The 25,760-nt window shown below is 55.6% G+C and overlaps 2 protein-coding genes and 1 long non-coding RNA gene across 5 annotated transcripts; 1 reads left to right on the top strand and 2 right to left on the bottom strand.

The window, feature by feature from the left end:
• Window positions 1–2,505: 2,505 nt before the first annotated feature.
• LOC130159233 (dual specificity protein phosphatase 22-A-like) lies at window positions 2,506–16,913 on the bottom strand. The gene is made up of 5 exons (XM_056360627.1): window positions 16,749–16,913; window positions 14,226–14,275; window positions 11,054–11,128; window positions 10,429–10,600; window positions 2,506–5,838 (listed from the first exon to the last, which is right to left on the bottom strand). The coding sequence occupies exons 1-5, from the start codon at window positions 16,911–16,913 to the stop codon at window positions 5,632–5,634; spliced, it is 669 nt and encodes a 222-aa protein (XP_056216602.1). The 3' UTR covers window positions 2,506–5,631.
• On the top strand, window positions 10,424–15,051 carry LOC130159236 (uncharacterized). The gene is made up of 3 exons (XR_008825674.1): window positions 10,424–10,557; window positions 12,878–13,091; window positions 14,355–15,051. It is a non-coding gene; the product is annotated as an uncharacterized LOC130159236 (long non-coding RNA).
• A 4,802-nt stretch (window positions 16,914–21,715) lies between the features above and the next one.
• Window positions 21,716–25,760, bottom strand: LOC130159304 (cytochrome c oxidase subunit 4 isoform 1, mitochondrial). Of its 3 annotated transcripts, none has more exons than XM_056360794.1 (5): window positions 25,627–25,760; window positions 24,699–24,778; window positions 23,968–24,135; window positions 22,732–22,863; window positions 21,716–21,982 (listed from the first exon to the last, which is right to left on the bottom strand). In XM_056360794.1, exons 2-5 carry the CDS (start codon window positions 24,775–24,777, stop codon window positions 21,846–21,848), a joined length of 516 nt encoding a protein of 171 aa, XP_056216769.1. In that variant the 5' UTR covers window position 24,778; window positions 25,627–25,760; the 3' UTR covers window positions 21,716–21,845. The 3 variants fall into 3 exon arrangements, with proteins under 3 accessions (XP_056216769.1, XP_056216770.1, XP_056216768.1); XM_056360795.1 differs by lacking the exon at window positions 25,627–25,760 and adding an exon at window positions 25,279–25,302; XM_056360793.1 differs by lacking the exon at window positions 25,627–25,760 and adding an exon at window positions 25,172–25,195.

Genomic DNA, 25,760 nt, shown 5'->3' with positions numbered 1-25,760 from the left:
AATCAGGCAATTTCATCTGAACTACTGCAAGTTCTTCCCCCAGCTCTATCAAAGCTCTGCTCATAGAAACAGGCTGACTTGGTGTGCTGCTTACTCCCTTTTTTGCTGCAGGATAAGTCACATCGGAAGCAGAGAGACAGGAAATAAAGCTCCTGGTTGTGCTGTCACCTGAGCAAGTGACACCAGACAGGTCATCCCTGACCAGACACCCATTAGGATCCGTGGGAGCCAGATGCCCCAGCTGGTTTTGGCCCAAGGCTCAGCCCCGGAGGAGACAGCAGCCCCTCTCACCAGGCACTGCCTAGCCCAGGGAGCAGGTGTCAGTTCAGGGCAGCACCCAGCATCCCCGCAGGATAGGGCCGCACAACCAGCCCTCCTGAACAGATGTCAGGACAGAGCAAGGTAAAGTCTAGCCACCCTTCCTGGGGACAGCAGGTCATGTTTAGCCAGAACTACAAGGTGATTTCATGGAGGACCCATGAGAGAGCTTCGGCCTCCTGGAGGCCAGATGCCAGGCTCAACCCTTGCAGCATCCCCCGGCAGCTCCACTCCCAGGGACTTCAGGAGTTGGTGGCCTGGCAGAAGTGAGCAGCAGCCCCAGGATCAGCCCTCCGGGCCTTTTGGGCTCATGGCTCTCCTCCAAATTTTACAGGACTGCCTCTCCCTCATTCTGCTTTTTTATTTACTGTCCCCAGACCTCTGGCTTTAGGCCATGCCTGGGGAAGAAAACAAGGATGCTCCCAACACAGCCAGAGACCTGGCAGTCCTTGCTGTCACAGGCTCACACCAGCTCAGTGCCACCAACTTCTGTCCCTTCTCTGTTGCTGTGCAGTAGGGCACACTGACTCCCCGGCCACCCGCAGCACAGCCTCCGGCCTTCGGACGGCGGTAGCCACCACCGCCAGCCAAAGCGATGCCAAGGGCACAGCTGCACATCCCAGTTGCCCCTCCAGAGCAGGATGCCACAGCCCACCCCCGGAGGGACAGGGCACACCCAGCCTCTGCTGGCTTGCACCAGTCACACCAAGATGAAGAACCTCAGAGAGGCTCGCTGAAATGGGCCTCCCTCCTAACCCAGCCCATTTTCTAGAAGGCTTGTCCCCTCCCCACCGCTGCCAGAGGCCAGGGCTCCGTCCCACCTCCAGGCAGGGCTAAGCAGCCCCTCCAGCTGACAGCACGATGCAGCACAGGGCCAAGGAGCCCTCGCCACACAGCCAGCTACGCCCTGACCCTGCACCAGGAAGGACAAGAGGGCAGAGCCCCGGGCCGGCCGAGGCAGCACCGCCCCATCACCATACAGGCCGTGCCGTACCCTCCCCACCCCAGCTCCGAGCCGCCACCGAGCCGAGCCGAGCCCACCCCGGGCTACGGCCCGCGGCAAGGCGCGCAGCAGCCCCCGCGACGCCAGCCCCGCTCAGCATGAAGCGGGCTCAGCCCTCTCGCCCCCGCAACGCACGGGGCCGTGGGTCCCGGGGTGAGCTCGTCCCGCTCCCACGTCCCCCAGGTCACGCACCGCCAGAGACAGCACATCCCCTACCTGCCCTCCGCGCCGCCACTCGCGCCGCCCTCCGCGCTCCGCCCTTTATAGAGGGCCCGGGGGCGGGTCCTCTACTGTCCTCCTCCCCCATACCCGTCGCGCCCAATGGGGAGCCGTCTTAATCTCTGGCTGCCCAATGGAGAGTCGCCCAGTGGGGCGCGCGCGCCCAGCAGCGCTTTCTCTGAAGCTCGAGCCTTTCCGGGAAATCAGCTGGTGCGGAGTAAGCGGAGCGTGGGGCGGAGCGTGGGGCGGGGCGTGGGGCGGGACGGGGGGCGGGGCGTGGGGCGTGGGGCGGGGCGTGGGGCGTGTCTGCCCTGTTCCAGCGCACCGGGTGATGCCCCATGTCCCTCTGTTCCCGTGTCCCGGCTCTCGTGTCCCTCTGTCCCGTCCGTCTGCAGCCCCAGGTGCCCTCTCGGGCCATCCCCGGGCTGAGCTCAGCCTCCCCATGATCGGGCCATCCCCAGATGAGTCTCCCCAGTCCCATATCGATCCATGCCCAGTCCCAGACCAGTCTCCCCAGTCCAACACCAGTCTTTCCATTCCCTGATCAGTTCATCCCCAGTTGGAGATCGGTCCCTCCCCGGTCCCAGATCAGTCCATCGCCTGTCCCAGACCAATCTCCCCCGTCCCAGATAGGTTCATCTCACATCCCAGATCAGTTCATCCCACATCCCCCCAGACCAGCCCATCCCCAGTCCCAGACCAGTTTCCCCAGTCCTAGACCAGTCCATCCCCATGCAGCTCCCAGTTCCCTCCCAGACCAGCCACAGGTCCCAGATCAGTCCCTTGCCTGCTGCCCCCAGCAGAGCCCACCGCCCCCCAGCTGGGACCAGTGCCCTGGCCGTGCCCAGCCAGTGCAACCCAGCCCAGACATAACCAGCCAGGGCCGCTGGCCATAGCAAAGTGTGAAGGACCATCAGCAGCCCAATTTCAGAGGATTTTTTTGGGATTACCAGATTACACACACATTTCTTGGAAGAAAACCATAATTACTCCCATGTGGGTAATACAGAGAAATGGGAAATGTATAGACCCGCACAGATGGTATAATAAAAATAATGATCTAAGGTACACAACCTCTACTGTAATTTCTAATAACTGCTGTAATAACCCTTGCTTTTAAACACCCAACTGATCCTAACCAGATCCCCCGCTGTGAGATCTGGGGAGAGCCAGAAACATCTTTTGCAATCAGATATGGTCAGGAAGGTTATTTCTGGTTTTTTGCCAAGAAACAAGTTAAGCCTTGCAGGGGGAGTTCGCATTTCCATCCCCTGTGACACCAGTCCTGCCTCCCCACACTGGATAGAGACACCCCCCCCCCCCCCCTTAAAAATTTGTTTCTTTTTTTAAAGTTCTGGCAAATTCAGGATATTTTAAAGGGGCTTCATATAATCATGCCTCTCCATCCCCTCTATAGCTCAATGAGCTGGAGATTAATTGTGACCTTGCTGCCAGTGGGGTTAGTACCTCACCTCCGGCTTTGTTTTGACTCTGCGACTTCATGGGCAGCCTGGAAAGGCAAAATCTCAATTCCCTGGGGTGAGGGGCATCCCAGTGGGAGGAGGATAAAATAATAATCCCCGTAAAATGGTATTTGCGGCCACTCATGGTGCCGGCCACGGTGGGCTGGGAGAGAGATACCCTGCAGCCCTGCCAGCGGCTGGCAAGGGAGAATGCAAAACACTCCCTGGGGCAGGCAGCAGGGATGGGAATTTCTTGTAAACTATTTCTCTGTGTGCAAGCAACACCCTGGGAAGCTCACTCACACTTGGGCAGAGCGAGCTTCCCCACGCTGGAGGCACACCGGGCTTTTGGGGAGGGCTGATGCAGTGCAGGAGAGCTGAGCAGCGAAGCATGCAGTGCTCTTCACCGTGCGGAAAGAAGTGGAAATCAGCCCGGTTTTACCCGCTGCAGGGCTTGCCTTCCAGTGCCCAGAAGTCCTAAAGCCACTACAGGTCCCACTGATGTATCCCAGAGCAGAAAAATATATATATTCACCTGGGACACCCTATAAATTCAGAGGAAATTGGGCTTAGGAGATGATATTAGGGCAACAATTGCTGCTGTGATGCCAGGTGTGAGTGGTGCTGCAGCCTATGAGGACCATCCCTTGTGACTCCCAAAATCAGGGGGATTTTTCCAGGGGTAACAACTGCTCTGGTGCTGCAGTTCCTTGGGGAACATTAGAATTCCAGGATGGCCAGCCGTAGGATGGGAAGGGGCATGGCCATCCAGGCTGGCGCATGGGACGGTATGGCAGCGCTCCGCGGAGGTTATCACACCTACTGTCAATCTAATCTCTGCTTATCACATATCTCTGATGACTTCCTATTAACACCAGAAGCCAACTTTCTTCTCTTTTTTCCTGTGCGCAAGTTCCATTTTTCTGCTTCCTAAAATGATAACAGAGGCATTAATTTCAATATCGACCCAGTCTGCTCTACTTCCCTCCAGTCATCTCCATCAACAGCATTTGTGGTCCTCAATACCATTAATTGCTCAGGGTGCTTTCTCACGCAGAGTGTGCTGCAGGCACAAACCGCGGCATGCCTCCAAGTAGAATAACAGCCAAAGGGACCCTTTTCTCACCTAAAAAGACAGGGAAAAGCCCCCCTAATTTTTTTCCCAGAATCCTATCCATTATGGCTAAACATCGAGTCTTTAAAACTTAATTTTGCTGGTAGTTCTCATCAAGAAAATAGGAAACAGACACAGCAGCGAAGTGGTCATGTCAGTCCATCCCTCCGTTCCCACCAGGAACACAGCAAATCAGGACCAGCCATCCTCATGGTTTTAATCACTGCCCCTTTATTAGGAGCTGGGTGAGTCACCCTCAGCGCTGTCACACTTGGAGCACCCAGAAATTTCCATTAAGAGAATTCCTAGAAACATTTTAAATGCCTTCTTTTTTTTTTTTTTCTTAGAACAGGTTGCAGAACAGATATTTTTGAGAAGCCAAGCAAGGTATTTATACTAAAAGGCCAAGCTGGCGTGGAAGAGGTGAAGGTTTAAATGTAGCAGGGCTGTGACAATGTGTTGGGGACCTCCTTGCAGGGCAGATGTGGGGAGTCCTGGCAAAGTAAGCCCATGCTTTGGCAACACATATGTCAATTTGGGATGAAAAAAGCAGCACAGTCATGGTCTTTCGATATTAAAAAGGCTGTTGGAGAGGGACAGCATTAAATTGGTCTGTGGGTCAACCAAGTCCAATCAAGCAATTGGCTTCTTTTGCAATCAGGGACATTCAGACTGGGCAGCAGGGGAAACCCAAAACAGCTCCGGGGATGGAGGTGGTGGGGACAGGCAGCCTCCGGCACCGCTGGATTTCCCCCCTCCCTGGTGGGGGTGCATTAAGAAAAATGCCAGACAGATATCTGCCGAGGACAGACAGGACCAGGAAAGTCCAAGCACGGCAAGGGGCATCTGCAGCCCCTCTCCCCATCCTGCAGGGTGACAGCTGGGGCTCCAGCAAGCAGGACTTACTGGGATGAGTGGTAGGAGCATGCCCAGCAATACCAAACACCTTACAAAAAGGATGGAAGGCATGGAATCAGGAATGTGAAACCTGCGGGTGCAAAGCATCCAGAGAGGAACCGAGCATCATGACATCCATGCCCTGGAACCCATCCTTCCCTCCTCGGGGCAGGCTGCATCAGCCCCGGGCTTCACTGCAAAGCAGAAGACAATGTGGCCTCTCCCCATCTCATCCCGCCCCGGCTTTCCAAGGTCTGCACTGGCATCCCCATGCCCTGTGGGAGGAGCGCCTGGGTACTGTGCTGTGGGAGAGGGACAGGGCTTGCTGCTGCTCTGAGTGATAGAAAAGTGGGTCCCATCCACTGGGGAATGAGGGAACAGGACAGAACAAGAGTCTGGCATCAATTAACTGCCTTGCCCAGAGGCATACACGGAGCCAGCAGTCAAGGGAAGGGTCTGCAAGTCCTGATCTCCTCCACTCCAACACTCAAGCCTACGGCCGAGGCCGATGCTGGCTGCTTTCTGCCCTAGACATGAACCCCCGCAGGCACTTGGCAAAGGGAAGACTGAGTTTTCCAAGCCCCAGGGCCAATGTCTGCCTGCGAGCAGCCAGCTGCTTATCTGTTCATCCGTCTGCTTCTGCCAGTGCCACCTGCATGGTAGGGGAGCAGGTAGGTGGGAGCTGGAGACTGGAGCCAGGAGCGATCCCTGCTCCCCAGCTGCTGCTCCTTCTGCCCCTGCTCCTGCCCAGCCAACAAGTGCTGCAGCTCTTCCTGGTCCTTGAACGGGTTCCTGCCATAGTCGTGGTGGATCCAGGCACGGTACTGCCAGGACAAAGCCAAAAGAGGTTGTCAGGGTCAGTGGGGGCTGAGACACCCCCAGCTTGAAAGCGGGGGCTTGCAACAGCTCTGGTGGAAAGCAATGAGCCGAGCAGGGGCAATACCCGCCGCCTCCCAGCCGCAGCCTCAGACGAGGCTGGGGGATCCCCAGCCACAAGCAAGCCCAGCCCAGCAAGCAGAAAGGTCCCAGTTTTGCAGGAACTCACATGCCACGCAACACAACCGCATCGTACCAGAGATGCGCTGGTTGCCCCCTGGCCACGTGCTCCCTGCATCCCCAGCCTGGCACAGACGGACCCAGAGAGCTGGCAGCATCCTCAGCTTCTCACGCCAGCTGCAGCCAGCACGGGCAGCTTTATTTACTTTTCATTGCCAAGAAGCTGCTGCTGTTCCTTGTATGCCCAAATTCCTGGAAGAAAAGCTTCCCCACGCTTGCCCCCCACCGTGGCACTGCAGGGACTGGCTGGACTTGCTGCCACAAGCTGCACGGCCAAGTCAGCTCTTGCATGCTGAGGCAGGTTTGTTTGCAGAGCGTTTTGCTCGCTGCTGGGCAGTTAGGGGGTGCCTCTTGTCTCCCCCCTCCATTGCTACAGCCAGCTGCAAAGGCTGCTCTGGCAGCAGGAGTGTGGCAGTGGCCGGGGGCCAGCTGGCAGCAGGCTGTGGTCTGGAGGTGGCTTGGAAGCAAGATACGGTCCATAGAAATGCTTCCCGCTACTGCTGGGATGAGAAACAGCCAGACAGGCTCAGCCTGCGGTGCCTGAGAGCGTGGGCAGGGATGGGCAGCTCTGCCAGGACCTCCTGTGCCAGCTGCCAGCTGCTGGCGGGGAGCAGGCAGGGCTTTGCCGTCTTCCTAAGTAGCTGGGAACCAGCTGCTCCGGCAAGCAGGACTTACTGGGATGAGAGGTAGGAGCATGCCCAGCAATACCAAACACCTTACAAAAAGGATGGAAGGCATGGAATTGGGAATGTGAAATCTGTGGGGGCAAAGAGTCCAGAGAGTGACCGAGCTTCAGAGCCCTGGCACAGAGTAGCCCTGGGACAGGCACGGAGGGCACCCAGAGAACCAGAGAGAGAGGGCAGCAGCCCCCACGAGCTGCCCAGCCTCAGCACCCCAGGACAAGATGCTCCTGCAGTGCTTCTGCAGGGGTGCTGCAGCAGCACCCTGCGGCCAGGAGTCACCAAGTTCATGGCAAAGGTGCAGGATGCGGGATGCTGGATGGCCAGCTCAGCCCTGTCCTGCCAGGGTCAGTGCAGGGACCATGAGCCACAAGAGGAGAAAAGCCTGAGACTAGCCCTGGTAGCATCCCTGACATCTGCAGCCACGGAAGGTCAGCTGGAAGAGAGGGGATTTCCACTGGGAATGTCTGGATTTCCCAATTCCGCCCTCTCAGACAGTGGGACTCACCAGGGCTGCTACACACTTGTGGCCTGCAGGCATGAAGACCACTTTTTCAGGATGGACTCCAAGAGCCACACCTGGTCTCCCTGCTAGAAAACAACCCCTGGGAAGTGAATCCTAAAGGATTTGGGACAGGATCTGGGTTAAGCATCCGTGCCAGCTGCTCACGGGGGGAGCATCCCTCCCATGCAAACAATCCAGAGGGATGAAGCTCCATGGGGACAGCAGTCTGGGCACGGAGGCTCAGCACCCACCACCCAACCTCTGAGCTGGCTCCCACCAGCCAGTGAAGGAGAGAAGGAGCCGTCAGGAGGCTGGGGGAAGCACCCTGCTGCTGCTGCCAGGCGTTTCCTTTTAAAGCCAGAGCAAGAAGTGGTTACAGCTCATTTCCTCCAGCACTGACCACTAACCCACTGCCCTCCTCCTCTCTCCTGGGGCCACGAGCATCCATCCCACCTGGGACAGCATCAGATGGGGGAAAGGGAGCCTGGCCGCAGCGTGTCAGCATCATGGGGGACCCTGGGGAGGTGGGGGTGGCTCCATCACCCAAATGCCCATCTGTGTCCTCTCTCACATCTACGCTGTCTTGTCTGTGCTCACTTACTTCCTTTTCTAACCTTACCCATCATCCTGCTGCTGCTTTTGTTCCCTTCCTTCCTTCTTTATCCATCTAGCCCCGATAAGCACCATTTACCAGCTCAAAACCACAGCTGCACACTCCAGGCGTCCTTCCTGCAGCAAGTGGCAGGCTGGCCCGTCCCAGAGAGCATCTTCCCCATTTCTACCTCCCAGGGTCCTGTCTAAGGTCCCTGCTCTGGATCGAGGAAATTGAGGCACTGAGGGATGCTTGCCCGAAGCCCTAGGCAGGAGGTCCCCAGGAAGTCCCCAGAAGGACTGACCTGCTCCTCGCAGGTTTTAACCAACAAGAAAAGAGGCTTTTCCTCCTGAGCAGCCTGCCCAGCCCTTATCCATGTCTGTTCCCAAGCACTGCATTTCCAGATTGCTGCCTGCTGGGATGACAGCTGGGTTAATGGGGAAATTTAACCTCTTTTCTGCCCTCAGCAAGAGCTGAAGCTCCGGTCATGATACCCTTGCTCCTGCATTGTACCTACACACATAGAAAACCACCCCAAAGCCACAAACGGTGTGACCTCCCGCAGCCAAGGTAAGCAAGCTAACTGCTGCATGCAAGGCACAGGACCCATGCGGCATCAGGTCCCATGGGCTCCCGGCCATGCAGGTGAATGCCTACAGCACCCACTGCCCCATGGGACCCCCCGCCATCTGCCTGCCTGACCTGCCTGTGCTGCCCATGCTGCCTCTCCTTCTTGCAAAGGTAGAGGGTGCAGGGGTGAGCTGGGAGCAGCGTGTTGACATCTGGGTTGGAGCATCCATCCCGGCTCTTCCCCGTCTTCAAATGCAGCTGCGGGTGAGTAATGACAGAGTGCTCCCTGCTCCAGCACCCAGCCTTCATCCCCAGCGCTGTGCTAGCAGCAGTCCGCCCACGAGGGCCATCCGCAGCTTCCCTCCCTGATGCTGCGATTGCAGGGAATGCAGGGTGTTTCAAGTAAAGCACAGCTCTTGCTAAATCCCGCAGCTCAGAAAAACATGCAAACACCTCTGCCCTTGGCTCTGCCTTTGGTATTTTCGGGGAAATGCTTGCAAAGCTGCCAGCAAGACTTCGAGGTGATGAAAAAGCTGCATCTAAAGGAAAGTGAGGGAAGACTAGCATCTGCTGAGCCCAGCCTGGATATGGGGAAGCAGGAGGAATAGCTTGGATGGAGCGGGGAGGCACAGCAAACCCCACACCATGGTCTGTGCTGAGATGCACCCAGAGCGTGGGAAGGACTGGGGAGAGCTGGCTGGGCCAGGGGAAGCCCCGCAGGGAATCTCCAGCACCATGGGTGTTTTGTAATCCCCTGAACCATTTTCTGCGCTCCTCTGCGGGTGTTTTTGCAAGTCAGTGATAATAGGGCAGGGCTGCATCCCTCACCCCTCACGTGACAGCGCCTGCTCACTCCCACCAGCACCCAGGGAAGGGAACTCAGTGGCAGGGAAGAGGCTGACATTTGGACCAATGTCACATGCTGTCCCTGTCTCTCTCCTGGGAGGGGAGAAATCCCCTTGAACCACTGTGTGACCAGAGGGACCACGGGGTCTCCACTGCTGTATGCTGTGGGGCCGCTGCATGATGCTCATGGCTGCAGCGGATGGGGGTCTTCGCCTCCAGGGATGGGATGAAGTTTAGGGGTGACATGGGCTGTGAGATGCCTTGTACACGTCAAGCTTTGGGTTACTCTTTCCTTGCAGAGGTCCACCTGTGGCCCGTGTGCCCTGCTGGGGCAGTTTTGGACCACAGTCCTTTGTTGTGGAGCAGGAGGAGCAGGGTCCTGTGTGAGAGGCTGGAGGGCAGCCAGGGAACTGGGCGGGAGCTGTGCTTTTAAAGGCTTTTCCCTTTGCTTTCGAAGGCTTTCCGGGTCAAAAGTGCAGCTCTGATCTCTGCAGCTAATGTTCTCCTGATTAAACATGCCATTGTCACTCCCAGCTGCCAGCACCCAGCTCAGCTCAGCTCCAACATCATCCCTGCCTTGCACGGGACAGAACCCACCCAGCCAGGGCTTCTGCCCTCCTAAAACCTGCTACTTCATATCATTTTGGGGAGGAAAGAGGAGAATTACTCCTTCAACACTTGCTCCTGTTTCTCATCTGCCTCTTAAAGCAGAGGACTTGCTGTCAGAGGAAGCCCTGCCAGATCCAAGCATACCCAGACATCCTGAAGCCGGTTGCAAGAGCCTTCCTCCCTCTCCTCTCCCTCTTTCTACCTCCAGCTCCCACTGCGCTGCATTCCCAGGAACCATCACAGCCACCTTCCTGGGACTCCCAGGAGACTTGCTGGTCACCCATCCCTCCCCCTGTGTTCTAACTGAACTCTCAAGAGAAGCACTGGGATTTTAAAGAGCTTTTTTAAGTGCACTAGCATAATGTCTAGGCACTTCTTTTTTTTTTTTTTTTTCAATTTTCATTTTTTTGTATGCAAAACCTAAAATCCCCAGGTAATAAATAGCATGCACAAAGGCCAACTCGAGCAAGCAGCTGGCCCCTGCAGATAGCTGCATGCAAAAGAGCCGTGCCTGCTTGCAAACACATATATAAGGGGACGTCTGCAAGGGACATACCTCCTGCAGCAAGGTCACCTCATACTCCTGCAGCTGCTGCTGGAAGCCAAAGTTGGGGCTGACGTAGGACCGTACAGCCTTGGTGGCAGCCAGGCAGCCCTCCCAGCCGAGCTCAGTCACTGTCATGAGGTAAGCCACCAGGATGGTGGTGCTGCGGGAGACCCCAGCCAGGCTGGCATAGCACGAGGGAGCAGCGTCAGGGAGAGGTATCCTCTCCATGGAGGCTGGTGCAGCCCCACAGCAAGGGACACCCATGGGATGCATCTTCCCATGGGCACCCCCTCTTGCTGGGGTGCTAGCAGGGTTCCCCAGCCATGTGTTGGAGCAGGTAAGGAGCCACATGGACAGGGAGCCACTGCTAGTGGCTCTGGGCAGGTGGCTTACCCCTGTTCCCTCCTGTAGCCTGTCCCACCTCTTGGGATGCTCAGGTTTCCAATGCATGGACCACCCATCCCCATAGGTTTTGGCAGTGGAGACCCTCCCCTGTCACCCTCCTGCTTGTCTCCTTATCTTCCTTCCCACCACAAGTGACGTTTGACATCGAGGCCACTCTTTGGGAAGCCCATCCCCACCTCCCAGAGCACCAGTGCAAACCAGGGGCGGAGGCAGTTATGGCAGCTCTCACCAGTGGACGAGGCAGCCTCCCCCACTGAGCCGGCATTCATGGATGAACTTGATGCACTCCTTAAAATGCTGCAGCCTGCAAGGAGAGAGGCAGGGAGGTGAGGATGGAAGGGATGCCCACCCCTGCAAGGCTCCAGGCCACCCTGGCAGCAGTAGTCGTGTCCCCCCACAAGGACTTCCCACCACCCTGGGACCACCAGCATGGGGTGGGAGCAGAGATCCTTCCTCTGCCAGGCAAAGGCAGAGGGACCGATCTGTCAGGAAGGAAATGACCTGGGAGGCTTTCCAGGGGATTTTTTGCTTCCCAAGGAATCAGGAACAGGGTGAAACCATCAGCCAAACCAGCTCAAGGAGGACCCCAGGGAGGCAGCCTCCAGGGAAAGGTGTCACCTCACACTCAAAGGACGTGCATGGACCCACATCAGAGGCTGTCCTGAGCCATTGGCTCACCTCTAATTCCCAAACAATGCTAAAAACACCCGGTTCCCTCCAAGGGAAAGATGCCAGTGGGGAAGAAGTCAGGAAGAAGGTGACTGTTTTGCCTGCAGGTCCCAAAACGGTGCAAATTCCTTCCCTTCTTAACCCCAAGCAGCTCCTGCGGGCCCTTCCCACCAAGGGAGGGCAAAGAGAGGTGGCGATGCCCCAGAGATAGAGATGCCAGCAACAGCACAGGCTTGTCCCCTGATAGCTGCCTGCATTCCTGAAAGCATAACCAGCAACTGCCAGCAAGGTGGAGGGAGCACATTAACCCAAACCTGCGAGTTCTGCAGCAAAATGGGGCAGGTCAGGGAGCCAGGACTTTCTGGCTGCTCAGCTGCAACACGCTACGGTGCTTCTCTGCTTCTGACCTGGATGCTCAGCAATGTGAGCAGCACCCATCTTTTTGAAGGCATGGAGATGTAGAAAACAGGATAAATTACTCCATATGTACTGGTGGAAGAGAGGTGGGTGTTTGTGGGAGGGTTATGCAGGCTCCGGTGAGACACATCCCTCTTGCTTATCACGGCATGGGATGCTGGGAGCTGCTGCTGATCCCTCCTGAAGACAGCAGGCATCTCCAAGAGCCCATGCCAGGCCAGGTATTTGGCGTGTCCACACACGTTTGCAATAAACGCTGCACACCCCTGCTCCCCCCTGCAGCCACACTGAGCCCTGGGACAGTTTTGAGGCAGAAAACCTGATTCTGGGTAACTTGGGCTGCTGGTGGACTCCCTGCCCTGACTGTCCAGCACACAGCCCCAGATTTTTTGGGTGGAGAAGAGGGTCCCTTCGGTGCTGGAGCCATCGGTGCCTCTGGTGTCAGTGCTGGACTTCCTCTGCCTCCACGTGACGGGGTGGGCAAGCGCCCACACAGCCTTCCTGATTTCTCAGAAGCCAAGGCATGAGCTACCACAGAGTTATTCCCCCCGTTCCTCACTCCCAGTGGGGCTCAGAGCTGGCTTCCCTGCAGGGGTAAGGCAGAACCCCCCCAAAACCTCTTCCCTCCCTGCTAGCCCATCACAGGGGATGCTCTTCACCCTGCCCCGCAAGGCTGGGCTCAGAAGCCTTCTAAGAAACCAGCCGAGGGCTTATTCAAAAATAGCAGGGAGTTCTGCTGCCCAAGAAGAGGAGGAGGGATGGGGGAGTCTCTGAAGCTGTGGTCATACTAAAAATATTGAGCTTCTCAGCCCTGAAAGGAGATGTCAGTCCATCACTCCTCGTGGGCTGCACATATGCCTCCTCTGACCACTGTAGCAAACAGAGCATTGCTGGGGGCGGGGGGGTGGGCTTCCCCTACCTACGGCTTGTCTCCGGGCATTTCACCTCAACCTACTTATCTTTACAGAGCAGGCAGCATCCCCCAGAGCCTGCACAGGTCCAAGCTCCCCAGATCCCAGTCCTCTACTTCAGCCCCTTGGCTAGGACCGGCAGGGATACATCACCTTGCTTGCAGGGACCTGATGCTGTTGCCTCCAGCTCCCTTGACACACTTGGTGCCAGCCTCCAGCCCTCCCTGTCTGTGCAGCATCACTCTCCCAACCCATCCCAGAGGGACAGAGGTGAGTATTTCAGCCACCCCATCCATCCTCACCCACTCCACGGACGTTTTTACCCCAGGCAGCCAGTCAGAGGAAAGCTCTCCCCACGCATTTCCAGCCTCGAAGCAGGGGGCTGGGACATGGAGCCTGGTAATGCTGATAGCCACTGAGTTCCTGAGTCACAAGCACCTCCTTTGCAGGACACTAAATCCACCAGGATTGTGAAATTCAAGGCATAAATTGACAAGCAGAAAGTAGTTCCTTGAATAAGTCTTCCTTCTGACAGCCAGTCGTCTTTTTTTTTTTTCCTTTTTTTTTTTCCTTTTGGTTGGCATGCCACAAATGCAAAGAAATGAGAAGAGAAAAAATAACAGCCAATAAACCCAGTTCTTGCTGAAGCAAGGTTTTCTTGTAAAGCTTCTCTTTCCGCTCAGTCGGAGCATGAGCAAGCAGAATCACACCGCTGGGCATGGCTGCTCCCAAGGATGCTGGAAAACCAGCGCCTTCACCAATGGGGCTCAGTCCAGTCACTTTGCATTAAGCTTTGATCCTTTTTAAGATCTGACTGGAGAAAAATCCCTTGCAGTCGCCCACTTTCTGGTTGCAATGGATGGTTTATGGGTGTCCATCACCCAAAGCAGTAGCAGGGTGATGTCACCCCCCGGTGCCAGTAACACCTGCACCCAGCACCCCCTAACACCAAGTGCCATGAAAGCCTGGGACTCCCTTGCAGCACCTCTCACCAGCTCCATCCTGAGAGCATCATTAAGACTTATGAGTATCCATGCTTTGTATGGGAGAAAAAAATACTGATTTAAATAAATACATTATTTCGCTTTCCAAGGAAAATATCTGAAAGACCAACGCAAATCACTGTCTTCCTAATGCTCCAGTTTTCAACCCTGCTGAACAAAATAATTCTGAAATTTGATGGAAAATTAAATTTACTGACTGCAAACACACACAGAAACAGATTTTAAGCTCTACAAATGCTATTTGCAGTCAGAGAATGAACATCAGCTTCTGCCAAGCTCAGCAATGACACGAAGTTTTTGCAGCACAAATGGACCTTTCATGCTGCAGAATCTGAGCTTTTATTGACCGATAACTACCAACACGCGATGCTGGAAGGCAAAGGGATGGCAAACAACTTACAGGTTTTGACTGGATGAATCTGAGGCCGAGATACAGAGATAGGTCATGTCCTGCAATATAAAGATGGTTGCAGTAACAAGATACCTCCGAAAAACACAAAATCCGTTTTTCTCTTTTCCCTCTGCCCAGCTGACCCGTAGGTGAGGGGAAAGGCACAATCCACTTTCGGGTACCATCACCCCATTCCCTGTGGGTAGGGAGAACCATGCTGCATTGCATCCATCCCATCCTGGGCTATTGCCCTCATTTCAGCCCGGAGGAGAGGCCAGACTGTGAGAAACAGCTATGATGCTCAGAAGCCCCCCCAAAACTGAGCCACCCCTTTCCCAGGGCCCCAGCCAGCGAGCCCCATCAGGAAGACATGTATGAACATGCACTGATGAAGTCACTCTCATTAATGACTTATTTCCTCCCAGTCCTTTTAATACACAATAAATCATCCTGCCACATGTTGGCGTGGGTCAGATTCCTTTAAAACGCCGCTTCCTCGATCCTCCCTGTTCTGAGTTAAAATTAGATCCTTTTCATCTGAGTTTTTTGGGTTTTTTTTCTTTCTTAGAAAAATGGGTGGAAATCCTGCCAGCCAGAGCTGAAACATTGAAGCACCAGGGATTGCTCCATCTCCATCAGCTCCCTGTGGCATCGGTGCCCAAAGGTCCTCCCTGGGCAACCCAGCCTCACAGGCCAACCTTGCTTCCCTCCAGCCTGGGGCAAATCGGGAGGCTGGAAAAAGCTGACTATTTAAGGAGAGAAGGGACAGAGCAAGATGGGCACAGGGATATTTCTGCACTGGAAAGACCTGTGTTGCAAGGATGAGCACGGGCAGGCTTTCCCGTGCATCACCTCTTCATCCCATCCATCCTCCCCAGCCCTGTCTCCCACACTCGCCCCTGCCACCCACAGCCTCTTGCAGGATGGGGACAAGGTGTTGCAGCAATGTGCCACTTGCTGGCTCTCCATGATGTCCCAGGCAGCTGCCCCCCGCCCAGAAAAGCTGCCAGAGAGGCCAGGGTGCACGGGTGGAAACGGAGCCAGCGGGTTCCTCATCCACATGACCAGCCAAACCACAGCTCCCCGGCACGCAGGGGATGGAGGGTGCAGGTGGGAGCTCGGTGGGTAGAAGGGGACCACGCACCAGGCGGGGGCACAGGGACCAGCAAGCAAACACTGGCAGTGGGATGAGCTGTGATGGGCTGCGGCTTCCTAAAACCTGGCTGCACCACACCATGCCTGGTGCCAACCCAACCTCCCCGCAGCAAGGAGAGCCACCGTGCTGGCAAAGCCACCGTGCCAACCAGTGGAGCAGCTGAAGTGACCCCCGTCCTCCCCAAATGCCGAGTCGCATGTCAGTCCCGCATTAACAGCCAGGCTCCCAGTGGCTTCCCCCTCCCCACGGGACTGGATGCCCCCATCCCACCTCAGGGAGCTGGGCCATGCATGGGAACTGTGCTGGGGTTTGCGGTTCCTGACCCAGAGCCGTGATTGACACATTGCTCAACCCACCATGCCTTTCCGGTTCCCTTTTTCGCCAGCTCCGTGGCTTGCTCCGTGTTGTAAGCTCACCGTGTGGTTTGCTACCCGTCTGGCCGTGCCCCGAGCCCCGCCAGCCCCAGCTGCTGCCCCTTTGCCAGCCACCAGCCGTTTCTCCGCACCAATTTTATGCGGCCTCCTTCCTTCTCTCTCTCCCCCCTCCACATTACCCAACCCCTTAGCGGGGAAAAGGCTTGAGCTGGTGGGTCGCTGGGGCTCCTTCCCCACTGTGGCCCCAGAGGATGAGGGGTCCCAGCAGGCCCCTTCACCTTCTGCAGCATCCCAGGATGGGAGAGCTGGCAGCAGGTCTGACACGGGGATGACAAGTTGCACGTGGCCATGAGATGGGCAGCATGACCCGAGCGTCCCCGCACACGGACCCTGCATGGAGCTGCTCCTCCTGCTGCAGGCTCTGGCCCTGCTCCCGGTGCAGGCAGGATTAGTGCACGAAAGCCTTGGCTGGTACCTCTGACATCAACCCGTTGGGCAGCTCCCTCCTGCCTCAGTTTCCCCATCCACAGGGGAGGGGTCCGCAGCGCTCCGGGGTCTGGGGGCACCGGGTGGGCAAAGCCAGGGTGTCCCGGGCCCCCCGTCCGGGAGCGGGAGGGGTGCTGCGGACCCCCTGTGCCCCCGGTGCCGGTCGGGGCTGGATGCAGCCCCAGTGCTGCCATCCGCGGGCCGCCGCCGCCCTCTCGCGGTTCTCCCCGCGGCAGCATCGGGCACCCCCCGCGCTGCGGCTGCAGCGCTGCCCCCCGGAAAGCACCCAGTGGGTGCCCGTGCCCCCCGAAGCACGCCGCTCCCCCCCTCCCCGCAAGCCAGCGCTCAGCCCCTTTGGGCGCAACGCAGCATTGCACCCAGCAGATCAGTGCGACCCCAGCATCGCTTCCCCCCTCTCTGCCCCATGCCAGGGGAAGACTGCGTGTGTCCCGTCTGCACCTCCGCAGCCCCTGCTCCCCCCGGGTGGTCCCCCAGGCCCCCCACCGCGCCACTCACCTCCAGCACTGGCCTGGCACTGCTGTGGACAGAGAGGATGTGCGTCACCCCGTTCCTCAGGAGGCTTTCACGGTCCTCAGAGTCTGGAAGCAGGAGCGGCACATCAGTCACCTGCCCTCCTGGGAGAGCTGCTGGACCAAGCACCCACCAGCAACCCACATCCATCCCCCCCCGCCGGCGCCTTGACCCCCATGCCAGCCCTTCCCACTGCCTCTCCCCATGCATGACACAGGGTAGGAGACCGGGCATGGCGATGCACCTGCCTCAAAGCAAAATCCCCCTCGGGTGCACTGGGTATTCACCAGGCTCCTAAAGCCATCCCCATGGTCAGAAATGATAGTGCCAGCTTGGAAAAGGCTGGCGTGTCCTTGTTGTTGGGAGATGAACCAAGCTTCGCTCCCCATGGGGCCAGAGGTCCCAGCCAGAAAGCCAGGCGTTGGCCCACTGTAAATATTGTCTCAGCAAACACAGGAGAGGTTCTCAGTCATGCCAGGGGTTCCCATCCGGCATGGCTGGTGATCCTGCGCAGGGTCACTTGCATCTGGGATGTGGCTTTTGGGGGGCTTTGGATCTGTGGAAGATGCTGAGGTCCGCAGCTGGGAGCAGGCACAGAGAGCCCCCAAGGAGAAGGACTCCTCCAGCTCTGCCGGCTGCCCAGGGATCCCACAGCAACACAGAGGTGGAGCAGGGAAAGGCACTCACCGTGGATGTTCCCAAGATAGAGGCCTTTGACAATCTGAGGGGTGACAAAAAGGAGAGAGATTTCAGACAGTGCCGGGCACCGTGTGCATCTGACATGGCCAGAGCACCAAGCTGCATGCACGGTACCAGCAGGACCAGGGCGTCTGGCACCAAACTCCCCAGGCAATGATATGCCAAGCTCTTAATCAGTGAACTATCTTCATTAACGAACAGCAAAGGCTGAGCCCACTCAAACAACCAGCCCAAGCACCTCCAGGAGTGCAGAGCTCAGGAAAACTTAGCACATAAATGGAAGGGGGCTTGCATGTGGTCCTGTTGCTATCGGAAAGGCAGTGCTGGGGGCTGGATTCCCCAAAAAGTTCAGCCCACCACAGCCGCCTCCTTCAAGACAGGGCTCCAGCAAGATGGACACCCACCCCACACACCCCCTGCCACCTCTCCATCTCCTGGAGGCAAGCCAGCCCCACTGCAGCTCCGTTTTGTTTTGCTATTCTATAGCAACCACCTCTTGCAAATAGTTTCAAAGGTTGCCTCTGCCAGCTGGGGATAGACAGGCAAAGGCACAGGCTATTTATAGTACTTTTCTGGCCATGGTGTTGCAGTAAGTGCCATCAAGTATGCAAATTTGGTCTCCAGCTTGCTGCTGCGGGGTTATGAAGGAGAAAAGGGACAGCTCAGTGTATTTATGAGGCATAAGAGCCCACTGGAGCGGTTTCCAGGGGCACAGAAAGGAAAAGCTGATTACCAGCTGGACGTGTTTGCACCCATCTGGCAGAAGATACCTGGTTTGAGAGGCTGTAGGAAGGGTTTTCAACAGCCCTGCGTCTCACCCAGCCCACTTCTACCATTTGGCTGAACCCCAGCTCACAGCAGTGAGGTGCAAACACCTGGATTCAGCAAATGTCTGTGCCCTGTGTCTCATCAAGTCAAAGCTGGATCCTGCACCACAGATGTGTCTGCATCAGCCCAGCCCCTGGCAAAGGCAGCCCAGGCCCCCACGGGGGTTTGGAGGCACCAGGAAGGCTGTAAAAGCTTCTTTGCAGGTCAGGCTGCGTCTGGCGGGGATGAAACCCCAGTGTTAAATCACAACAGAGCCACGCAGAGAGAGTTTGCCCTGATCTGGTCTCTCTGTTGTTGTCCCAGAGTCTAATTTTAAACTGGATAACTCACATACCAAGCAGTTATTTAAGGGTACCAACAGAAATCAATCCCTCCTGCCAGCCCCGGAGTTCAGCTGAGCAAGAAGCAGCAGTAAAACCCCACTTCCCCCTTGGCAGCACATGGCTTCCAGGCACAGCCACCTCCCTGCAGGGACCCCCAGCAGCCCTGAGGTTGCTGCTGCCACAGCTTTACCACCCAAGGGGGGAGCATCTAAAGCCAGCTGTCACTTTTCTAACACCCGCAGGCACTTGGCTCATCACCTCAGATATAAACCCGGTGGTCACTCTTCGCTTTCTTGATTCCCTTTATTGAGTGCTTGAAGTTTCAAAGGGGAATGAGAAAGAGAAGATACAAATATGTGGGGCATTGTGGTGGCCTGGGAGCAAGCAATCCCCTGGGCTGCAGCAGAAAGGTCCTGCCCAAGGGGGACGTGCTGGCCAGCGTCCCCTGGCCCCCCAGTACCTTGCTCATTCCACTCCCCATGGTTTTTCTCTCCCCAGGATCAGGATTCCAGTGGCTTCTTGGTATCCAAGGCTATCTGCAAAAAAACACCCGAAAATCCCAGACAGGATGGTGAGATCTTCCCCCCTCCCAACAGTGCATCCCTCTGCCAAGAGCCGGAGGAAGGGGGACACATGCCAAGAGGGGAGCGTGCAGAGCCCTGGCAAACTCAGCTCACTTACCGGCTGCAGGTTGCTCCAGCAGGTCTCTGCTGCTGTGCTGACAGGTGAAGGGGATAGAGGAGAGTGGCTGGTGCTGGGCAGGGGAGGATGAAATAAGGATCCAGGGCTGTGGCAAGGCTCAGGTTTCTCTCCTGGGCTCCCTGGGGCTTTCCCAGCCTTTTGGGGAGGGTGAAAGGGAGCACTTCCCTGGGAGGAATAACTCCTTCATCCCAGCGACATTCACTGGGCTTCATTCTGGGATGCTACAGGCTGGTACAAGCCCTGCACTCAGCAGGATTTCTCTCCCGCTTATGCTAATTCCTCCCAGTCACGGGAATGAGAGCAGAATTCAGAATAAGGCACTTTACCTCAAAAACCAGAGCGTGGCACGAGTGTTGTGCAGCTAAAGGAGCACTGAGGATAAGCCCATCTCTTCCCCCATCCAGGAAGGGAAATAAGAGGAGCTGTAAAGCAGTCCTGCAGCTCCAACACGTACTTCAAAACACCATTTTTCAGAGCAGATACACCTAGCGGCTCGCCAGCCCCCTCCCAGATCAGCACCATCAGCCTGCCAGAGGCACGACCTATGCGAAGGGCAGAGAAAAGCAAACTCTGAGCACAGGGAAGACCATGCAGCCATCACCAGCCTGCAATTCTGTCAGCCTTGTAACGTCCTTGAGATTGAGAATGGCTTCTGCTCATCCTTGGACTGAGAGCAGCCCTGAGGAGAAAGGCTGGGGGGTGGTGGGGGGTGAGAAGCTCAACACGACCTGGCAATGGGTGTTTGCAGCCTAGAAAACCAGCTGTGCCCTGGGCTGCATCCCAAGCAGCAGGGCCAGCGGGTCGAGGGAGGGGATTGTCCCCCTCTGCTCTGCTGACACCCCCCCACACACACAGTGCTGCATCGAGCTCTGGGGCCCCCAACATCAGAAGGACATGGAGCTGTTGGAGCGAGCCCAGGGGAGGCCACGAAGATGATCCGAGGGCTGGAGCACCGCTCCCCTGGAGACGGGCTGGGAGAGCTGGGCTGGTTCAGCCCGGGGAAGAGGAGGCTCCGGGGAGACCTTAGAGCAGCTTCCAGCACCTACAGGGGCCGCCAGGAAACCTGGGGAGGGGCTTTGTACAAGGGCCTGTGGTGACAGGACAAGGGGGGTGGCTTTGAGCTGGAAGAGGGTAGATTTAGATTAGAGATGAGGAAGAAATTCTTCCCCGTGAGGGCAGCGAGGCGCTGGCCCAGGCTGCCCGGAGCAGCTGTGGGTGCCCCATCCCTGGCAGTGTCCCAGGCCAGGCTGGACGGGGCTGGGGGCAACCTGGGCTATGGCAGGTGTCCCTGCCCCTGGCGGGGGGGTGGAACTGGGGGGGCTTTAGGGTCCCTTCCAACCCGAACTGTTCTGTGATCCCTCTCAGCACCTCAGAGACAAATACTTTACCCAAGGGACCTTTCAGATGCCAGAAGAGCAAGACATCGCTTAACTCCCACCTTAAAAACCTTCCCCCAATTTCTCTGGCTGGAAGGCAAAGGCTGGCCAGCCCCAGCACAGCAGGCCACAAGTGGCCAAGATGCACCCCTGCACCCACCCCACCCCCCGCCTCCAGTCTTTCCATCACTGCTAAACACTTGCATGGATTTAAAACCACGACAGTCCTGTAACCAGGAAAAAGAGCAAATGGAAGTTGAAGCTTGCTTTCATCTTCAGAGGGGCATTTTTAAACCTCGGACAGAAGTTTGCCTACAGAAAGCCTAGGGGACACATACCAGATTAGCCGAAGGGAGAAATTCAGCAGCTGCAGGCAAAGCAAAGCAAAGGCACCAGCTTTCTCAGCTCAAGCCCTGAAAACATGAAGCCATGAACCAGAACTTGCTCAGACCACTGCATTTAATAAAAGCTCTGAGATGCTCCCACTAAATGTAGCATTTCTTTCCCTCTCTCAGCTGCAGTAATCTCCTCTGGACACCATCACCTCACCCAAGAGGCAAGGCATGAAACGAGCTTTGGGGTTTCAGCTAAACCTATTGTGGGCTGAACTAGATCTAGTAATTCTCTGTTCCTCGCTCCAGTCTGCACAGGATGCTGGAGCGAGGTCTGCAGCTCACCCACACGGTTGAGAACATGTTCTCTTTATGAGGGCAGACAGACCGAGCAGCGTGGATTTCCACCACACAACCTGCTCAGTTTGACTCGCACCGCTGCCTTTTGGAGCACGACATGCTATTTTTGGAGTGGTTACAGGCCACTGAGCCTCTGCAGGAGCTGGGATCTGCTTATGTTACATGTAGCTCAGACCTCTACACCGTGGGACTCCTGGCTGTGCCCCAGAAACACTCCCTCCAATGGCTTATGGACCAACCAGGACAAGACTATCTAAGGAAAGCCCTGCTCCTCAACCTGCAATACAGTTTACCATCACAACAAATGCATTCCAAGACCAACAAAAGGAAACTTTCAAGTTAACCAGACATTTATTAGCATCTATGTAGGTGGAGAGGTTGTTCCAGTACATAAGCAACGAGGTCACACACAGGTGATGGAATCATTTCATATTCAAGCAGGGCAGGTTCCACTGAGTTGCTTCATTTCTTCCATTCATTCTTCTCAAAATCCCACTGGGAACTGATGCCCTCCACAGGATTGACCCGCATGTCCAACATTCTCTTCGTCTGCGCTGACAGCCACTCATCAGAAAAGGTGTGCGGAATAGGGCCATACACTGCAATTCAAAAGCAGGCGGAATTACATCGTGATACAAAACAAGCAACTTGGGAACTGAGGCGCAAGTTTCACCAATGAAAAGCTTTTCCTCCCAAAGCCACCAGCGCCGATCATGTGCATGCCATCATCTGCTCCAGCCTACGCTCCCTACACCCAATTTCTGAAGCGTTCAGCTCACACCAGGTTCCCGCTAGCCCTTTCGTTTATCGGCAAAGGCTCATACCAAAACAACAGCCTTTGCCTGCTTTTGCCACAAGTAGACGAAGCCTCCCGACGGAGAGCAGCTCATTTAGCTGCACGCTCTGCCTTACAGCAGCTGGAGGGCTCCCTCGAGGTAGGATCGTTAGCTGGGAAGGAAGCCAAACATGGCAGAAACCCAACTGTTTACTACCAAGCTTTTACGACAGCAGGTTTCACAGAAATGGGAGGCTCTGGGATCAGTAGTATCACCACTCTTCCCCCTCCTTTTCCTCTCCTCCCACCAAAGCTCTCTCCACCACCTTCACCTCTCTATGACTCAGCTTCCTGAATATTTACATTATATACCTGCTGACTGCCGTTAAGTTACAACTCCAGAACTGAGTTTTCAGAGACTAACAAACAGCAACTGCCAGAAGGCCACTGGAATGGCTGTTTGATACACCACTGACCCCACAGAGCAGTTTACAGAGAATTCTCTCCTTTCCAATCAGGTATCAATTATCTTGCTCTCCATTTGAGAGTTAGCATTGTACGGCGTTTACTTACTAAAATGTTTCTGCCAAAGGAGGATGAGCCCAGTTACACCAAGAAAGAACAGTACTCCACCGAGGACGGTCTTCCACTCGTTTGTTCCTCTGTTCATTTCTGCGTAGCTCTCGTTAAATTTGATACGATACACTGCAAAAAAGCATCAAATAATTTCTTTGACTTTTCCTGCGACTTGCAGGCAACACACCTCTCTCCAGAGGGACATGACCGAAGCCTAAAGCTGATCAAAGGGGAAAGGGTGTTAGAAGAGCTTCTGAATTAGGTGGCCTCTCCCATGCCAAGACCAAGGCACTTGTGCCAAAGTAAATGAGCTGTGTTTCACCATCCCCACATGTATTTCACCCCCCACCAGGTCAGCGTTAGTCTCCATTTCATAGATTATTGTGAAGTTGTGCAAGAGTTGCCTTAGAGGCCTGACAGAAGGTGAAAACTGAGCTCTACTTCCCTCCCTCCAATTCCCAGTACAGTTATTGACCACAAAGCTTCCTACCACAAGTAATTTCAACAGGAACACCTGCATCTCAAAGGGTTTCTCTCAGCTTTGCCACTAAGGTCCACAAGCTTTTGAATTTCGTGCTTATGAACGTTTGAGCAGTCCCCAGAAGATTTTTAAACCTTCTCACTTTGACACAGGTGGACACAGCACTGCTCACATATCAGGTTCTCACTTACATACCATAACGGCAGCTAGAAAAGATGATGCAGTTTTATTTGCAAGTCAGAACGCCTGCTTGGCACTTTAATTAGCTGAAATTTGGTAATGATAAGGTCAGCAGTCATTAACATTCAAATACACAAGGTTCATTTTACTCAGCTAGACTAACAACTGCATATTGTTGTAATAAAGATTATTTTCTGGCTTGTTGAAAGCAGAAGGGAATCAAGAAATAAATATAATTATCTGATTTCTGGAAGAGGGAAAAATTACCAAACTTGACTTCAGGTACATAACAGACACCACAGCAGGCACTTCAAACTTTTTGAAACCCCACCAAGGATCCCAGTAACACAAACCACTGATCTCTGCACAGGAAGCTCCATCGTAATTAACAAAGCTCCTTCATGGCTCATGGCTCTGCTTGCAGAGCCATTGGAAAGAGCAGGGTTTAACAGCTGCCCTAGCAGGCACTGTCTGTGGTGGTCTCTCTAGTAAAAGGTGTCAATAATGAACATGCAACAGATCAGAACACGTTGTTGCTAGCTGTAAGGTTACTTAAAGCCCTGGGTACCTACATTCAACTTTCTCATCGACGGACAGAGCAGTCCAAGATGCCTTTTCCTTCTCTTTCAGCGCCTTCTGCTGAGCGGAGAGATCCCTTACAAAGGCCACTTCAGGGAGGGGAACGTCACGACGGTCGACATAGGCTGGGAGACTGAAATCCTCTGCTTTGACAACACCAGCTGCACATGGGAACAGAAGAGACACCCAGTCAAGCTTCTGAGTCCTGCGCAAACATGTCTCACTGGTTACAATACAAAAAATAAAACAGCTCAGTCAAAACAGCAATGACAGTTAAGGAATACAGGAGGGAAAAGGCTTGCAGATGAAGCATTTAAAATGGGTGCTATTTTAAAAGCATAATAAAGCAGAAAGGGGATTGCCATAAAAGGTAATATCCAAAACTACTTCATTAATGTCTCAGTCATCTCCGTTTCCAGCTGTCACACTGATCACCTCCCCTACCAAATATTGAAAAGCCCTGTTTTTCCACTCTAGTTTCTGCCTGGCCCTCGGCTCCTGCTACCTCCCCAGCAGCAGTCAGCCCAGCCTGCATCTCTGCAATGCCATCTGCTGGCACAGCCCTGCTCAGATCTCCTGTCACCAGGCAAAGCACCAGCCTCACCAGCCCCCATCTATCCCATTTCTTTCCTTACCCAAGCCCCAGCAGCAGCTTTTTGTGTTCTTCTGTTAAAGTGGGTATTTTTATCACCCTTACTAAAACACCAAAGCAGTTGCCACCTACCATGTCCATGCGCTCTCACGCAGATGGAGGTGGAAATGGCTCTCTTCCCAATGAGGCTGAATGCCCTGGCAGCCAACATCCTGTCGGCACAAAACAGCAGCAGGTAAGTCAGTGTCAGGTGAAGACATCAAACACACAAAGGTGAAATAATACTATTTTCCACTAATCAGTAAAAAAGAAAAACCAGTCTAGAGGTTTCCGGTCCCTTCTTCGAAGGGCAGCACATCACACCAAACCGCTCTGGGCTTTTCTAGGACATTCCCCCATTACAGTGACCTGGATCAGCCTTTCTCTCCCTGCTTTCTCCCACAGCCTCCTACGTTTGAGCTCAAAGGCATTCCCTTGTTCAAGTCAGTCCAAGTCAGGTGCAAGCCGGGAGCCCCAAGCAAGCCGAGTCCAAACACGTCTCACATCCAATAAGGAAACATCTCAGCAGCAAACAACACTGCCATCTCCGAGGGCAGGGCAGACACCTAACGGTTTCTCCCACAGACTCGGGTGCCCATGCAAGGCTCGCCGGAAGCAGCGCCCCCGCTCCAGGATCCGGGTTTCTCATGGTCCCCTAATCCCGGCCACGAACCTCCACGCGAGGTGAGCGCGGAGCCCACGGCCCACGCCTGACCTTGGCGCAGGGAGGCGCTTCCCCCACGGTGTCACCCACGGCGGTGACGCCTCCCACCCGTCCGACACGACGTAACACCGCCGATATGACGCCGCTGCGACACGGCACAGCGCTGAGGCCCCTTCAAGGGGAGGGGAAGGCCGCAGCTCTCCCCCCTCATCACCCCCCCCGGCCCGGGCTGCCCTGGCCGCCCGCCGCCCCCCGGGGCGGGTGGAGGGGACGGGGAGGGCTCGCCCTGTAAGCGGCGGGGAGAGGGCAGCCCCCGTACCCCCCTCCCAGCCCCGCTGCCCGCCGCGGCCCTACGACCTGGCGACCGTCCTCTACGCCGGGCTGCGACCGGAAGGAGCTGCCGAGCGGAAGCGCGGTGCACGCCGGGAGGCGCGGGCGAGAGAGAAGCCGCAAAGGAGCGGCCCCCGCCCAACAGGCTGACGGGATGCGGG

Source organism: Falco biarmicus, chromosome 15 (assembly GCF_023638135.1).
Source record: "Falco biarmicus isolate bFalBia1 chromosome 15, bFalBia1.pri, whole genome shotgun sequence".
Classification (NCBI taxonomy): domain Eukaryota; kingdom Metazoa; phylum Chordata; class Aves; order Falconiformes; family Falconidae; genus Falco; species Falco biarmicus.
Note: the sequence above shows the minus strand (reverse complement) of the source record. Positions and strands in the feature narration are given on the sequence as shown.

What these genes read in the sequence shown, in the direction of transcription:
- LOC130159304 (XM_056360794.1), bottom strand. Translation starts at nt 24,777, where the DNA reads ATGTTGGCTGCCAGGGCATTCAGCCTCATTGGGAAGAGAGCCATTTCC. An exon ending in CGTGAGAGCGCATGGACATG is followed by an intron (nt 24,136 to 24,698) that starts GTAGGTGGCAAC and finishes TCCCATGTGCAG; the next exon opens with CTGGTGTTGTCAAAGCAGAG. An exon ending in CCTTTGGCAGAAACATTTTA is followed by an intron (nt 21,983 to 22,731) that starts GTAAGTAAACGC and finishes TTTGAATTGCAG; the next exon opens with TGTATGGCCCTATTCCGCAC.
- LOC130159233 (XM_056360627.1), bottom strand. Translation starts at nt 16,913, where the DNA reads ATGGATGTGGGTTGCTGGTGGGTGCTTGGTCCAGCAGCTCTCCCAGGA. An exon ending in GTGCCAGGCCAGTGCTGGAG is followed by an intron (nt 14,276 to 16,748) that starts GTGAGTGGCGCG and finishes TTTATATTGCAG; the next exon opens with GACATGACCTATCTCTGTAT. An exon ending in GATTCATCCAGTCAAAACCT is followed by an intron (nt 11,129 to 14,225) that starts GTAAGTTGTTTG and finishes CTCTCCTTGCAG; the next exon opens with GCTGCAGCATTTTAAGGAGT.